At 40.6% G+C, this 14,465-nt stretch overlaps 1 protein-coding gene across 1 annotated transcript in view; it reads left to right on the top strand.

The window, feature by feature from the left end:
• The window catches only part of RALYL (RALY RNA binding protein like), a 422,766-nt gene that overhangs the window by 283,234 nt on the left and 125,067 nt on the right, over window positions 1-14,465 (top strand). The window contains 1 exon segment of the mRNA XM_052651717.1: window positions 11,178-11,253. Within this exon segment, the coding sequence (XP_052507677.1) occupies window positions 11,178-11,253 (76 nt within the window).

Here is a 14,465-nt window from a genome sequence, read left to right as displayed (position 1 = left end):
AGCAGCAGCAGCATATATGTGTACTTTTTTTTCTTACTTCAGTTTCTATTGGGGTTAAAAGCAGTTTGAATAAGTCATCCAGTGGTCAGATTTACCAGGTAATTAGTAATAAGTTCAAGTTTCCATTTCCATTTGTCCTTGCAGACGGGGCCTGGGAGCGTCAGGGTGTTTCCTGGTAACAGAAGGGAATCTGGCCAACCAGTGATCTTTGCATTAGCATTCTAGTGACAGAGGCCGGCGTGCCATGGAGCTGTGTCACAGCCAATTTATGAAACTAGATCCAAAGGCTCATTAAAACGGTCACAATTCAGTGACTGCCCGGTAAAATTAGACTACAGTTTCATTCCCACAACAGAGAATATTTTAACATGCTATTAAGGATATATATCAAGTATGAAAACTAGCTTTGATTCTGTGAAGGGAAAAACAACAAGATTAGAAAGCCATTTACTTTTGTGTGGAATTGGTTCCACTCTCAGATTTAGGCTTAAAATGCTTCAAATGGTCATGTTTTAGAACATACGTTTGCTTCTGTAAATCTGGTACATTTTTATCTCAGAGTAAAAGCACTTTGGCAAAGAATCTGCCTACGATGCAGGAGACCCAGGCTTGATTCCTGGGTCTGGAAGATCCCCTGGAGAAAGGATAGGCTACCCACTCCAGTGTTCATGCCTGGAGAATCCCATGAACAGAGGAGCCTGGTAGGCTACAGTCCATGGGGTGCAAAGCAAAAGCACTCTGGGGCAGCTCCATCAAACCGTAGGGTTGTGAGACTGCCTGGCCGAGACACGTCAAGCAGCTCAGCTAAAAGTCAGGTTTGTTTCCCTGTTGCTGCCAGCCAAATCTCCCTACAGCATTCTTTTATCATGCATCTTCCTCAGTGATGCCACAACTCCTGGGAGTTCAGAATGTATTATTTTACAGGTCTTTCCACAGCCAAACCAGGTTTAAGCGGCTAAAAAATATGGCATCCAAAGTCTGGTTAAGAGCAATGCGATAGGACAGAAAGTTCTAGAACATGAATCTGGGGCAGTGCCCAACTCTCAGCCATCCCTCCTGGGGCAGGGGCAGGGTTCCGCTCTCCCACTCGTCCAGTTCCTGGCACCTGCGCCCTGCTCAATAGTAAAGGTGGGAGTGAAATGAGCTAACGATACTGTTAGGAAAGCCATTTAGTTTCTCGATATCTCAAACATCTATATACATGACACAGAGATAAAGCCCCCTGCTCTGCTTATTTCCCAGGATGGTCTGAGGCGCTAAACTAATAATAGCTGCACAGGCACTTTTCAATGGCATCGTGCTTATACTAGGGTAAGGTATGGTTTTATGCACTCATTTGTCAAACATAACAGACTATTTTCTTTACCTCCTGAATTTGTATTCAATGGAACGGTAATGAATCCCTAAATCTTCTAAATGTGAACAATAAAAGACTCTGAATGACTTTTCCTGGCAGTCTATATGCCATAGATGAATTATTTAAACTTTTATTTAAACCTGAGGAAAGACACAAACACAAAGCAATCCCAAGAGTAAAGATGCTACTTTTAATTAATTTATTTAGAAAAATATCTCTTTTCATTTTTCCTCATCTATAAAAAAAAATGCCTTGATAATGTGGATGCCTTATTATCAGTTAGAGGTCACTTCAATATCAAGCACAAATTTCTCTAGAAATAACAGATGCCATCAGGGTTCGCTGTTGGCAGGGATAAGTAACGAGTATTTGTTTATTGTAGTAGCGTAATTTAAAATGTTAAATAATCTTTCCAAAAGGGGATATTCCAAATTGAAAACACAGCAAATAAATAAACGGGAAATATTTTTGCATATATTTCAGAGTATCTCATAAACCAATGTTCAGAAGCATTCTGTTCTGCTGGATGTTAACAAGTGTGCTGTCCAAAAACTTATCTCTTTCTCTCTCATATGCACTGAGCTAAACACCATGGGATGTTTCTTGTTTCCAGAATCTTTTTCCTTTAATATGCATTACAAATATATGAGAAAGAGAAATATTGTCACATTTTTACCAAATTTATTTTACCATGACTTGTTTATTTGGCAACATACTTATTAACTCCTTCCAAAACATTGTTTAGATAAATACCACTTTAGGAATTGCTCTGACAAAATGTGTTTGGCTGGACACATCACAACTGATACAAGAACGCACCTTGTGGCCTGTATGAGTTTGGTTAACCAGTGGACTCCTAGAGCACGTACCGCACCAACAGCTCTGTTCAGGACACTGAAGAGCCTGAGAAGCTGAGCTGCGACTACGCTTTAGAAGTCCAAAGTCAAAGGGGCAAACACTCAGTGGTCAGTTCTGGGACATCTGGGTGAAGCATGTAATGAAGTAAAACAGGGAGTGCAAAGGAGAGTCACATCTGTTTGGATTTGGAACTGGAGATATCTTCCCAAGAGTCCAAAGCATCAAATTATTGAATGCTTTTATGATCATCTTTAGTAGTACCCTAACAAGAATTGGCCAAATAAATATATTTGCATGTGTTGGATATCCTTTCCAGGGGCGATGCTTTGGAACGGTACCTGTCTCCCATTTGCCTCATCTCATTTACCTCAAACCAAAATAGGTTCAGCTCATTGACGTTTTTCAGTTCTGTGACTTTATAGCATATTTCTCTCATGGTATTAGCTTCATTTATTTAGTTTAAAAATAAAGAAGAAAATTGATTAGATTTTGGAACCCTTAATATACTTCAAGCAATTTACTGTGAAAAGACATAGTTAGCAACCCAACGGGATATGTTTCAATTGTTTCAATCTGAAATTTAATAGTAGAAGGATGATTTTAAAGTTCATTGGAATTTTTTCACATTTTTTCATGCTCATTTGAAATATTAAAACTTCAAAATAGTTACAGGATCTGTTCGATCAGCTTCATAGTTGGTTCTCACTGAGGTTCATAATGTCGTATGAAAAGCTGCAAATGCCTCTTCTCCCTCCATGTGGAGGTCTGCAGTCTGCAGTCATCTCCTGAAAGAAAGCGATCGTCAGTCACTCAGTCGCGTCCGACTCTGTGACCCTGTGGACTGTAGCCATCAGTCTCCTCTGCCCATGTAGTTCTCCAGGCAAGAACACTGGCAGGGATAGCCATTACCTTCTCCAGGGGATCTTCCCAACCCAGGACTCGAACCCAGGTCTCTTTACCATCTGAGTCACCAGGGGAGCCATCTCCCAGGCATAGATAAAGCTTTAACTCTGTTTAGCTGCACTGTCCTTACGCCTGGACAGGGTTGCGGGGAGGGGGATGTCTCTACACAGGTGTGATATATGGTGAACCTGTTACTGACCAGTGCTTTTGACCTTTTTAATCAATACAAATCGATCAGAGACCAGACAAGCAATTCAGGCAAGGCTTTATTGGGCCCATGATCCAGCAGGAGGCAGAGAAAACCAACGAACAGGTTCTCTTGTTGCTTCCTTGCCTGCTTGCTCAGGGGATGCAGGTTGCTTCCTTCTACTGGGTGAGGGTAGGAGTGTGTTCAGAGGTTGGGCTGGAGGGGTGGCTTAGGTGTGTTGCCCCCTCCTTTGGTGGCGTTTGTGCAGGGATCCTGTGCAGCACTCTGCTTTTGCTTCCAACCCCCGGCTTTTGCTCCCTACTCTTCAAATGTGGTTTTGGGCTTTTTTGGTCTTATTGTATCTTTTTGTCCAGAATTTTCCCCAATCATGTAGGCATGCAATTATTTTTCAGTTCAGTTCAGTCGCTCAGTCGTGTCCGACTCCTTGCACCCCCATGAATTGCAGCACGCCAGGTCTCCCTGTCCATCACCAGCTCCCGGAATTTACTCAAACTCATGTCCATCAAGTCGGTGATGCCATCCAACCATCTCATCCTCTGTCAGGCTTGTCCCTTTCTCCTCCTGCCTTCAATCTTTCCCAGCATCAGGGTCTTTTCTAGTAAGTCAGCTCTTAGCATCAGGTGGCCAAACTATTTGGAGTTTCAGCTTCAACATCAGTCCTTCCAATGAACACTCAGGACTGATCTCCTTTAGGATGGACTGGTTGGATCTCCTTGAAGACCAAGGGACTCTCAAGAGTCTTCTCCAAAACCACAGTTCAAAAGCATCAATTCTGTGGTGCTCAGCTTTCCTTATAGTCCAACTCTCACATCCATACATGACCACTGGAAAAACCATAGCCTTGACTAGACGGACCTTTGTTGGCAAAGTAGTGTCTCTGCTTTTTAATATGCTGTCTAGGTTTCCTTCCAAGGAGTAAGCATCTTTTAATTTCATGGCTGCAATCACCATCTGCAGTGATTTTGGAGCCCAGAAAAATAAAGTCAGCCACTGTTTTCCACTGTTTCCCCATCTATCTGCCATGAAGTGATGGGACTGATGCCATGATCTTAGTTTTCTGAATGCTGAGCTTTAAGCCAACTTTTTCACTCTCCTCTTTCACTTTCCTCAAGAGGCTCTTTGGTTCTTCACTTTCTGCAGTTATTTTCAGCCCCTTATCCTTTCTGTAATTTGTGGCTTGAGGAGACATTTGTCTGGGTGCCAACACTGCAACCCGGCCACAAAGGGCCCAGGTCTCAGCCTGTCTCAGGCCCAAACAGAAACTCTTCACGAGACTTCTGCTTCATAGTGCCTGTCCAGTTTTATCAATGCCTCACGAGAATATGATTTTAATTCTCCGATAATACAGTCCATCACCTTGGTATATAAGTACCTCAATATGTACTTTTGCATAACAAGTAGGGATTTAAGTAGGATTTTTTTGACCCATTTCAAAAGCATTTGTTGCGATGATTAAATCTACATTCTTTTTTGAGGGTAATGTAAGATTTTTTTAATGTTGGTACTTACTGTGAGTCTTTGCAAACTCGGGAATTTAAGAAACGCCACTTCATGTTTTGCATCTCAGCCTTTTATTCCGAAGTTCCTGTCTTGTGAGAGTGGCAGAAAATTGGACCTTGGCCATCCTTCCTCTGGTCCCTCCTGTGGGTGACTTGCACAGCCCCCGCACAATCAGGGAAGGAAGTCTTGGGAGGTCTCTCCGCAGCTGACCACTAAGTTCAGGGTCCAGAGGCTATTTACACTGTCTGAAGGCTTTCTTCAAGGCCAGCAGCTTTTGAGATAGACGAACCTGAACTTTGCCTTCCAAATATGATGGGTTGTTCCAAAAACACAGTGAAATCTTGTATCAGTAAAGCTAAACGCAAAGGAAACGCTCACTCATCCAGACCCTGGCCATGCTTCATGTCCCCTGATTTCCTGAGCCCACTGTTCCTGCTCCCCTGTCTACATACAGCCCCTCTCACACGCAGCCCTGTCCACTAACGCCAGGACATGGGTGATCTTTACTATAGCAGTGTAACATACATAGATTTCCATATTTAAGCATACATTTATAAACATTCAAAGGAAAACGATGCACTTGAATACTATTCAGTGTTCAGACCCTATCCAGTGTCTCTAAGAAAAAAAAGATTTTTTGCACCTGATGTCTGAAATTGCTGTGTAACAACCTTTCATAAAACATCTTCCATTGTATGTTGGGGCTTCCCAGGTGGCACTAGTGGTAAAGAATCTGCCTGCCAATGCCGCAGTTGCAGGTTCAATTCCTAGGCTGGGAAGATCCCCTGGAGTAGGAAATGGCAAACCTCTCCAATATTTTTGCCTGGGAAATCCCACGGACAGAGGAGCCTGGCAGACTCTCTCCCATGAGCTGTAGCCTCTCAGGCTCTTCCGTCCCTGAGATCTTCCAGGCAAGAATAATAGAGTAGGTGGCCATCTCCTTCTGCAGGGGATCTTCCCAACACAGGGGTCGAACCTGCATCTCCTGCCTTGGCAGGCGGATTCTTTTCTACTGAGCCATCGGGGAAGCACTCCAGTGTATGTGGTTAGTTAGTGTTAGTCACTCATTCATGTCTGACTCTTTGTAACTCCACGGACTGTAGCCCACCAGGCTACTCTGTCCCGGGAATTCTCCAGGCAAGAGTCTGGAGTGGGTAGCCAGTCCCTTCTCCAGGGGATCTTCCTTGCCCAGGGATCGAGCCGGGTCTCCTGCCTTAGCAGGCGGATTCTTTACTGTCTGAGCCACCAGGGAAGCTCCCCGACCGTACGCATCCACCATCAAACTCAGAGCCACTAGCTACAGATGACGTTTAAAATGGATGTTACAGTACTTGTTTTGATAGTCTTAAGTCTCTTTTTTTAAATTTACTTATGAGAATTGTTTTTTGTTTGTTTGTTTGTTTATTTTCAGCTCAAAAGGAATGAAGTCTAAGATAGAAACGCAACAGTGTGTCTAACGACAGTTCCTGGATCTGTACCTCTACCATCATTACAGAGCTTATAGAAATAACAGAAATCTTTGTTTGTTTCACTCGCTTTTTTGTTCCAACTCTGTCATACGTGAAGGGTTAGACAGCCTAGATCTTTATTGGGCCTTAATCCAAATTGTGTGAGTCAGTGTCTTCCTAATTCTCAGGACTGTTTTTTACTCAGAATCCAAAGTTATTTCCCACTCAAATCAGAAGAAAATTTCTAGCTGGAGGCTCTAGTAATCTTCTCCCGTCCAAATCATACTCCCAATAGCTCTTTTTTTTCTGTTTACCCACTCTCCATCTCCACGGAAATCCTTATTCACCAAAATCCACTGCCCTGACCTGAATATTTATTAACACACACCTCACCACCTTTGTTATCATTTTCCTTTGTAATTGTGTATTAATTATCATAAAAATTAAATTTTTGGATAGACATTAATTTTAAATGTATGAAGAAAATTAAACATTTATATAAAATTTATATTCAAAATAAAATTTATGACATATTTAAGTTATACAGGGTGATGTTATATTGTAAACTTACTTCCTCTATCCAGTTTAAGAAATAGCACATTGTGATTAACTTTGAATTCTTTTAGATATCCTTCACAAATCCCGTATCCTCATCTACCCCTTTAGAGGCAACTTTCATCCTGAACTCATTTGGTTATTTCTGCTTGCTTTTCTTAGTTTCATTCCATGTATTTTCATTCCTATGCAATGCATTGTTTAAATTTGCATTTTTATTAACATAAAAGGATTCAGTCTGTCACTGGTTTTCCAGGATATCATCTTTTTTCTCAGTGTTATGTTCCTGAGATCCATCAGTACATCAGCATTGTAGCCAATAGCTCTGTGTTTCTCTCTCTCTGGCCCCTACTCCTTCCTTCTTTGTAGTAAGCCTGTGTGTGATTCTTTTATCCTGTTATCTGCCAATGGATGTTTGTGTTTTTCTATGAATTTTTTACTGTGCTGCAATAAACATTCTTGCGAGATACACACATCCAAGGTGCATGCCTCCTGGTTCATAGGACTTAGCATTTTATGTGTATTATAAACTTTGAAACTATTTTCTAAAATAGTTTCACTAATTTATGCTTATAGTCACAGTGTATGCAAGTCTGACTTGCTCCAAAGCCTCACCAACTTTTGATATTGTCAGGCGTCGTAAACTGTTGTAAATCCAGTGAGTATCAGTTACACGTCATTGTGGTTTCACTTGCATTCATCACTTCTGCTGAGGTTGAGAATATTTTCATGTGTTTATTCAGTGTTCATATTTCCCCTTCTGTAAAGTGCCTTAGCTAATTTTTGCCCAATTTTCTATTTGGTGGTTTGTCTCTTTTTCATATTACTTGAATGCTTTATATATTCCTGAAACAAATCCATCAGGGATTTCTTTATCTAATTTGTGACTCTTCATTTTTAATGTGACTTGGATGGGCAGAAGCACTTGATTTTAACTTAGTAGAATTTATCATTCTTATGTTTTAAGGCTAGTGCTTTTTATGTCTGGTTTAAGATTATCCTTCCATACTGTGATCTCATAAAGATATTCTGCTGTATTTCCTCCTAAAAGTTTTATATTTTGCCTCTTACATTTAGGTTTTTAATCTAATAAGTAATCTATTTTTATGTTTGATGAAATTAGAGGTCCAATTTCATATTTGTCCTTGCTATAATGACCAGTAACCAAAAGTAAACAATAACAACCAATAACCAATTGTTACAGCATCAAAAGTCTATCTTTCACTCACTTGTCAGCTGAGCTGGCTCTATCATAGTTTAAGTGTTTCATTTATGTGTAAGTCAGTTTGTGGGGTCTCTACTCTGTTCCATTGGTTTGTTTTCTCTTTTTGTATCAAAACTGCTCTCTTCATTATTACAGCTTTAAAATAAATCCTGATAAGGCAAATTTGCCAGCTTTTCTTTTCAAGTATATTATGGCTATTTTGATGTTTTGCTCTATCATATAAATTTTAGAATCAGCATGTCAAGTGCCCCACAAACATGAATAGAGTATTTGGGGATTTTATTGTAAATATGTAGAATCAATAGATCAGCTTGAGGAGAATTGATAAATTTATTTATCAAGCCTTCCAAACTCTCTTTTTATGTAAAATAACTGTAAAGTCTCCCAATACAGAGTTATAATTTTCTTCATAAACATCTTTCAAATTTTATAATGTATTTACCCCTTGGTACTTGTATGTTGCGTAAGTGGCATCCTTTAAAATCATATATTTAAATATGTATTGGCATGTAGGAACATGCAATTAAATTTTGTATATTGGCTTTGAATGTAAGAAACTTGTAAAAACTCTTTTAATTGTAGTAATCTGTGGATGCCTCAGGGTTTTTGTGGACCCACATGTTATCAGCAATTATGACAGTTTCATTTCTTCTTTCCCATTTCTGATATTGTTTTCCTGTCTCACTTCACTGTCTACAATATCCAGTACAGTGTTATATACAGATGGTGGGAGTAAACGCCTTTGTAAATCCCTTGATCTTAAAGAAAATGTGCCCAGTGACCCACTATTCACAGAGAAGGCAATGGCACCCCACTCCAGTACTCTTGCCTGGAAAATCCCATGGACGGAGGAGCCTGGTGGGCTGCAGTCCACCGGGTCGCCAAGAGTCGGATATGACTGAGCGACTTCACTTTCACTTTTCACTTTCATGCATTGGAGAAGGAAATGACAACCCACTCCAGTGTTCTTGCCTGGAGAATCCCAGGCACGGGGGAGCCTGGTGGGCTGCTGTCTATGGGGTCACACAGAGTCAGACACGACTGAAGTGTCCCACTATCAAGTATGGTGTTTACTGAGGATTATATATTGATGTTCTCTGGCAGGTGGAAGAGGCTTGCTTCTCTTCCTAGTTAAGGTTTACCCCATGTATGGCTGTTGAATTGGATGGGCATGCATTTCCTATCCTTCAGTGTGGGCCCTGCCTCCTGTCCCCTCAGATTCCCAAGGATATGAGAATAAAAGCTGAAGTTCTGGTTTCAGTAGGCGTCTTCAGGACCAAGCCGGGCTCGGTGTTCCGTCTCCATTGGCTTGCCATGTCCACTCAGATGTAGGCTTCTGTGAATGCCTGACTTTGATGTTAGCCCAATGCGTTTTTTAAAAGAGATAACATTATGCCATTTGAAGCAACATGATTAGAATTGGAGATTGTCATACTGAGTGAAGTAAGTCAGACAGAGAAAGATGAATATCATATGAAATCATTTATATGTGGAATCTAAAAAATGTGTACAAATGAACCTATTCACAAAACAGAAATAGCATCACAGATGTGTAGAAAGCAAATTTGTGGGTACCGAGGGAGAAGAGGGGCAGGCAAATTGAGAGACTGGGATTGACATCTACACCCTACTATATATAAAATCAGTAACAACAAGGACCTACTGTACAGAACAGGGAACTCCGCTGAACACTCTGTAACGGCCTATATGGGAATACAGCCTAAACAGGCAGTGGACAGAGGTCTACGCGTAACCGTTTCATTTCGTTCTACAGCAGAAACTAGCACAGCATTGTAAATCATGTATACACCAGTGTAAGCTACTTTAAAAGAGCGCCATTATTTTCCATCTAGACATTTTGGTTGCTTTTAATGATGGGTGGTCCATCCATCCCCAGACAGTATATGTAGCCCCCTGTATTTGGCTCAGACAGTAAAGAATCTGCCTGCAAGGCAGGAGACCTGAGTTTGATCCCTGGGTCAGGGAGATCCCTGGAGAAGGGAATGGCAACCCACTCCAGTATTCTTGCCTGGAGAATCCCATGGACGGAGGAGCCTGGCGGGCTACAGTTCATGGGGTTGCAGAGTCAGACACAACCTGAGCAACTAACACTTTTGATTTTCACTTATGAGAAATAGAACTTTGCCTTTCTTTTCTGTCAAAATAATGCCCCTCACTTCTTTCAAAGCTTTTCTTAAATTTCACTTCCTTTAGATTTTCTTATCATCCTCTGGAAATGTTAACTTTATTAAATATAATAGTTTATATCACTTCCCAAACCTTTATCACCCAACTTCATAACAGTTTTACACGTTTTTTAAAAATATTAAGGTTGATAACTGATGCAAATGCTCTCTTGTCATGTACTTAATTTAGGCATCTTCTTGTCTTATCTTCGAGACTCTGCTATAGTTTTAGTTCTTGAAAGTGAGCAACATGCTGTCTTTTCCTTCAGATCACTCCAGAACTCTGTAATTGAACATGCCAGTTACCGAATGCATCTTGCTGTTCCCTCAGTAGACCTTGTATGCTCTATAATTCCACCCTTCTAACACTTCTTCTCTGCTTACGTGGAGAAGATATTACCAAAGGGGATGCAACAATTCCTCTCATGAACAAAGCTTCATTCTATGAAAATGTCTATACAGAGACATTCCAGGCAAAACTGCAAATCAGTAGGATATCTCATTCTGCCTCTTTCTTTTATTTAAATTAATTTTTATGGGAGTATACTTGCTTTCCAATCATTCTCCCTCTTTTCCTTTCCAGCTTTAGTGAGCATTCCTGATCCCTCTACCTTGTCCAATATTTGCTTTTTCGTTGTACTTTGCACCTGCTAATATGTTACATCGTTTTCCTATTTGTTATGTTGGTGGTTAACTATCTATGCCCTCCCTCTGCATAGGAGACAAGTCCCACAAGGGCATGGATCTAATAGATTTGGTACATGAGATATCTCAAACAGAGCCTGGCCTAGAGTGGGTGCTCAAAACACTTGTGAATAAATGAATGTCATATAACACTTCATAGACAAAATAATAATAATAATAATAATGCAACTTCACAATTCATTTTCACAAATGGTTTAATACTTTCTTAATCAGTGCTATTTTATGTTTTCAGATATCAATATGGCAGGAGAACCGAAACCGTACAGACCAAAGCCTGGAAATAAGAGGCCCATTTCTGCGCTTTACAGGTGAGTAAGCAAGCTCTGTCTTCTGATTCTGTTGTTCAGTCAGTCCGTCATGTCCCACTCATCGGAACCCCGTGGGCTGCAGCACACCAGGCTTGCCTGTCTTTCACTATCTCCCAGAGTTTTCTGAAATTCTTGTGATGCCATCCAAACATCTCATCCTCTGTTGTCCTCTTCTCTTCCCACCTTAAATCTTTTCCAGCATGAGGGTCTTTTCCAATGAGTCAGTTCTTCGCATCAGGTGGCCAAAGTATTGGAGTTTCAGCTTCAGCATCAGTCCTTTCAATGAATAGTCAGGACTGATCTCCTTTAGGATGGACTGGTTGGATCTCCTTGCAGTCCAAGGGACTCTCAAGAGTCTTCTCCAACACCACAGTTCAAAAGCAGCAATTCTTCGGTGCTCAGACTTCTTTATGGTTCACCGTGGGTACATGACTACTGGAAAAACCATAGCTTTAACTAGATGGACCTTGGTTGGCAAAGTGATGTCTCTGCTTTTTAATATGCTAAGTTTGTCATAGCTTTCCTCCCTAGGAGTAAGCATCTTTTAATTTCATGGCTGCAGTCACCCTCTGCAGTGATTCTGGAGACCAAGGAAATAAAGTCTGTCATTGTTTTTTTTTTTTTCCCCATCTCTTTGCTATGAAGTGATGGGACTGGACGCCATGATCTTAGCTTTTTGAATGTTGGATTTTAAGCCAGCTTTTTCACTCTCCTCTTTCACCTTCATCAAGAAGCTCCTTAGTTCCTCTTCACTTTCTGCCATAAGGTTATTGATATTTCTCCTGAGAATCTTGATTCCAGCTTGTGCTTCATCCAGCCCATCATTTCACATGATGTACTCTGTGTATAAGTTAAATAAGCAGGGTGACAATATACAGCCTTAATGTACTCCTTTCCCAGTTTGGAAATCTGTTGTCCCATGTCCACTTCTAACTGTTTCTTCTTGAACTGCACACAGATTTCTCAGGAGGCAGGTCAGGTGGTGTGTATACCCATTTCTTGAAGAATTTTCCGGTTTGTTGTGATCCACACAGTCAAAGGGGCTTTGGCAGAGACAATGAAGCAGAAGTATGTGCTTTCCTGAAATTCTCTTGCTTTTTCTATGATCCAACAAATGGTGGCAATTTGATCTCTGATTCCTCTGCCTTTTCTGAATATAATTTGTACATCTGGAAGTTCTCAGTTCGCGTACTGTCAAAGCCTAGCTTGGAGGATTTTGAGCATTACCTCACTAGCATGCGACATGAGTGCAATTGTGTGGTAGTTTAAACATTCTTTGGCATTGTCCTTCTTTGAGACTGGAATGAAAACTGACCTTTTCTAGTCCTGTGGCCACTGCTGAGTTTTCCCAATTTGATGACATGATGAATGTGACGTATTAACAGCATCATCTATTCGTATTTGAAATACCTCAGCTGGAATTCCGTCACCTCCACTATCTTTGTTCATAGTAATGCTTCCTAAGGCCCACTTGTCTTCACATTCCAGGATGTCTGGCTCTAGGTGAGTGATCATACTATCATCGTGATTATCGGGGTCATGAAGATCTTTTTTGTACAGTTCTTCTCTGTATTCTTGCCACCTCTTCTTAATATCTTCTGCTTCTGTTAGATCCATACCATTTCTGTCCTTTATTGAGCCCATCTTTGCATCAAATGTTCCCTTGGTATCTCTCATTTTCTTGAAAAGATCTCTAGTCTTTCCCATTCTGTCTTTTTCCTCCATTTCTTCGCATTATTCACTTAGGAAGGCTTTCTTATCTCTCCTTGCTATTCTTTGCAACTCTGCATTCAGATGGGTATATCTCTCCTTTTCTCCTTCACTTTTCACGTCTCTTCTTTTCTCAGCTGTTTGTAAGGCCTCCTCATACAACCATTTTGCCTTTTTGCATTTCTGTTTCTTGGAGACGGTTTGGATCACTGCTTCCTGTATAATGTTATGAACATCCATGCATCGTTCAAGCACTCTTTCAGATCTAATCTCTTGAATCTATTTGTCACTTCCACTATATAATCGTAAAGGATTTGATTTAGGTCCTACCTGAATGGTCTAGTGGTTTTCCCTACTTTCTCAATTTAAGTCAGAATTTTGCAATAAGGAATTCATGATCTTACCTACAGTCAGCTCGTGGTCTTGTTTTTGCTGGCTGTATAGAACTTCTCCATCTTCAGCTGCAAAGGAAATAATCAATCTGATTTCGGTGTTGACCATCTGGTGACGTCCATGTCTAGAGTCGTGTGTCGTGTTGTTGGAAGTAGGTGTTTGCTATGACCAGTGTGTCCTCTTGGCAAAACTGTGGTAGCCTTTGTTGCTTCATTCTGTACTCCAAGGCCAAACTGGCCTGTTACTCCAGGTATCTCTTACCTTCCTACTTTTGCATTCTAGTTCCCTATGATGAAAAGGACATCTTTTTTTTTTTTTTTTTTTTTTTTGGTGTTATTTCTAGAAGGTCTTGTAGGTCTTCATAGAACCATTCAACTTCAGCTTATTTGGCATTAGTGGTTGGGGCATAGACTTGAATTACTGTCATGTTGAATGGTTTTCTTCGGAAACAAACAGAGTTCATTCTGTCATTTTTGAGACTGCACCCAAGTACTGCATTTCAGACTCTCTTGCTGACACTGAGGGCTACTCCATTTCTCCTAAGGGGTTTTTGCCCACAATAGTAGATATAATGGTCATCTGAATTAAATTTGCCCTTTCTTGTCCTTTTTAGTTCATTGATTCCTAAGATGTCAGTGTTCACTCTTGCCATCTCTCGTTTGATCTCTTCCAATTTACCTTGATTCGTGGACCTAACATTCCAGGTTTCTATGCAGTATTGCTCTTTACACCATCAGATTTTACTTTCACCACCAGATATATCCACAACTGGATGTCTTTTCTGGTTTGACTCAGCCTCTTCATTCCTTCTTGAGCTATTTCTACACTCTTCTCCAGCAGCATATTGGGCACCTATGGATCTGGGGAGTTCATCTTTCAATGCCATATCTCTTTGCCTTTCATGCTGTTCCTGGGATTCTCAAGGTAGGAATGCCAAAATGGTTTATTTTATGATTCGTAGTAGTAAAAATTCTTACAGTTTTAAAAGAGAATATAACCTATAAAGAGTCAAATATTCTGAAGAAAAATCCTTATTGGCATAAAGTACAGCAAAATGTTGGTGGTATATCTATATCAAGGAACATTGGTAGAGATCTGGCCTAACCTTT

The sequence above is a fragment of the Budorcas taxicolor genome, chromosome 14 (assembly GCF_023091745.1).
Source record: "Budorcas taxicolor isolate Tak-1 chromosome 14, Takin1.1, whole genome shotgun sequence".
NCBI classification, from domain to species: Eukaryota; Metazoa; Chordata; class Mammalia; order Artiodactyla; family Bovidae; genus Budorcas; species Budorcas taxicolor.
Note: the sequence above shows the minus strand (reverse complement) of the source record. Positions and strands in the feature narration are given on the sequence as shown.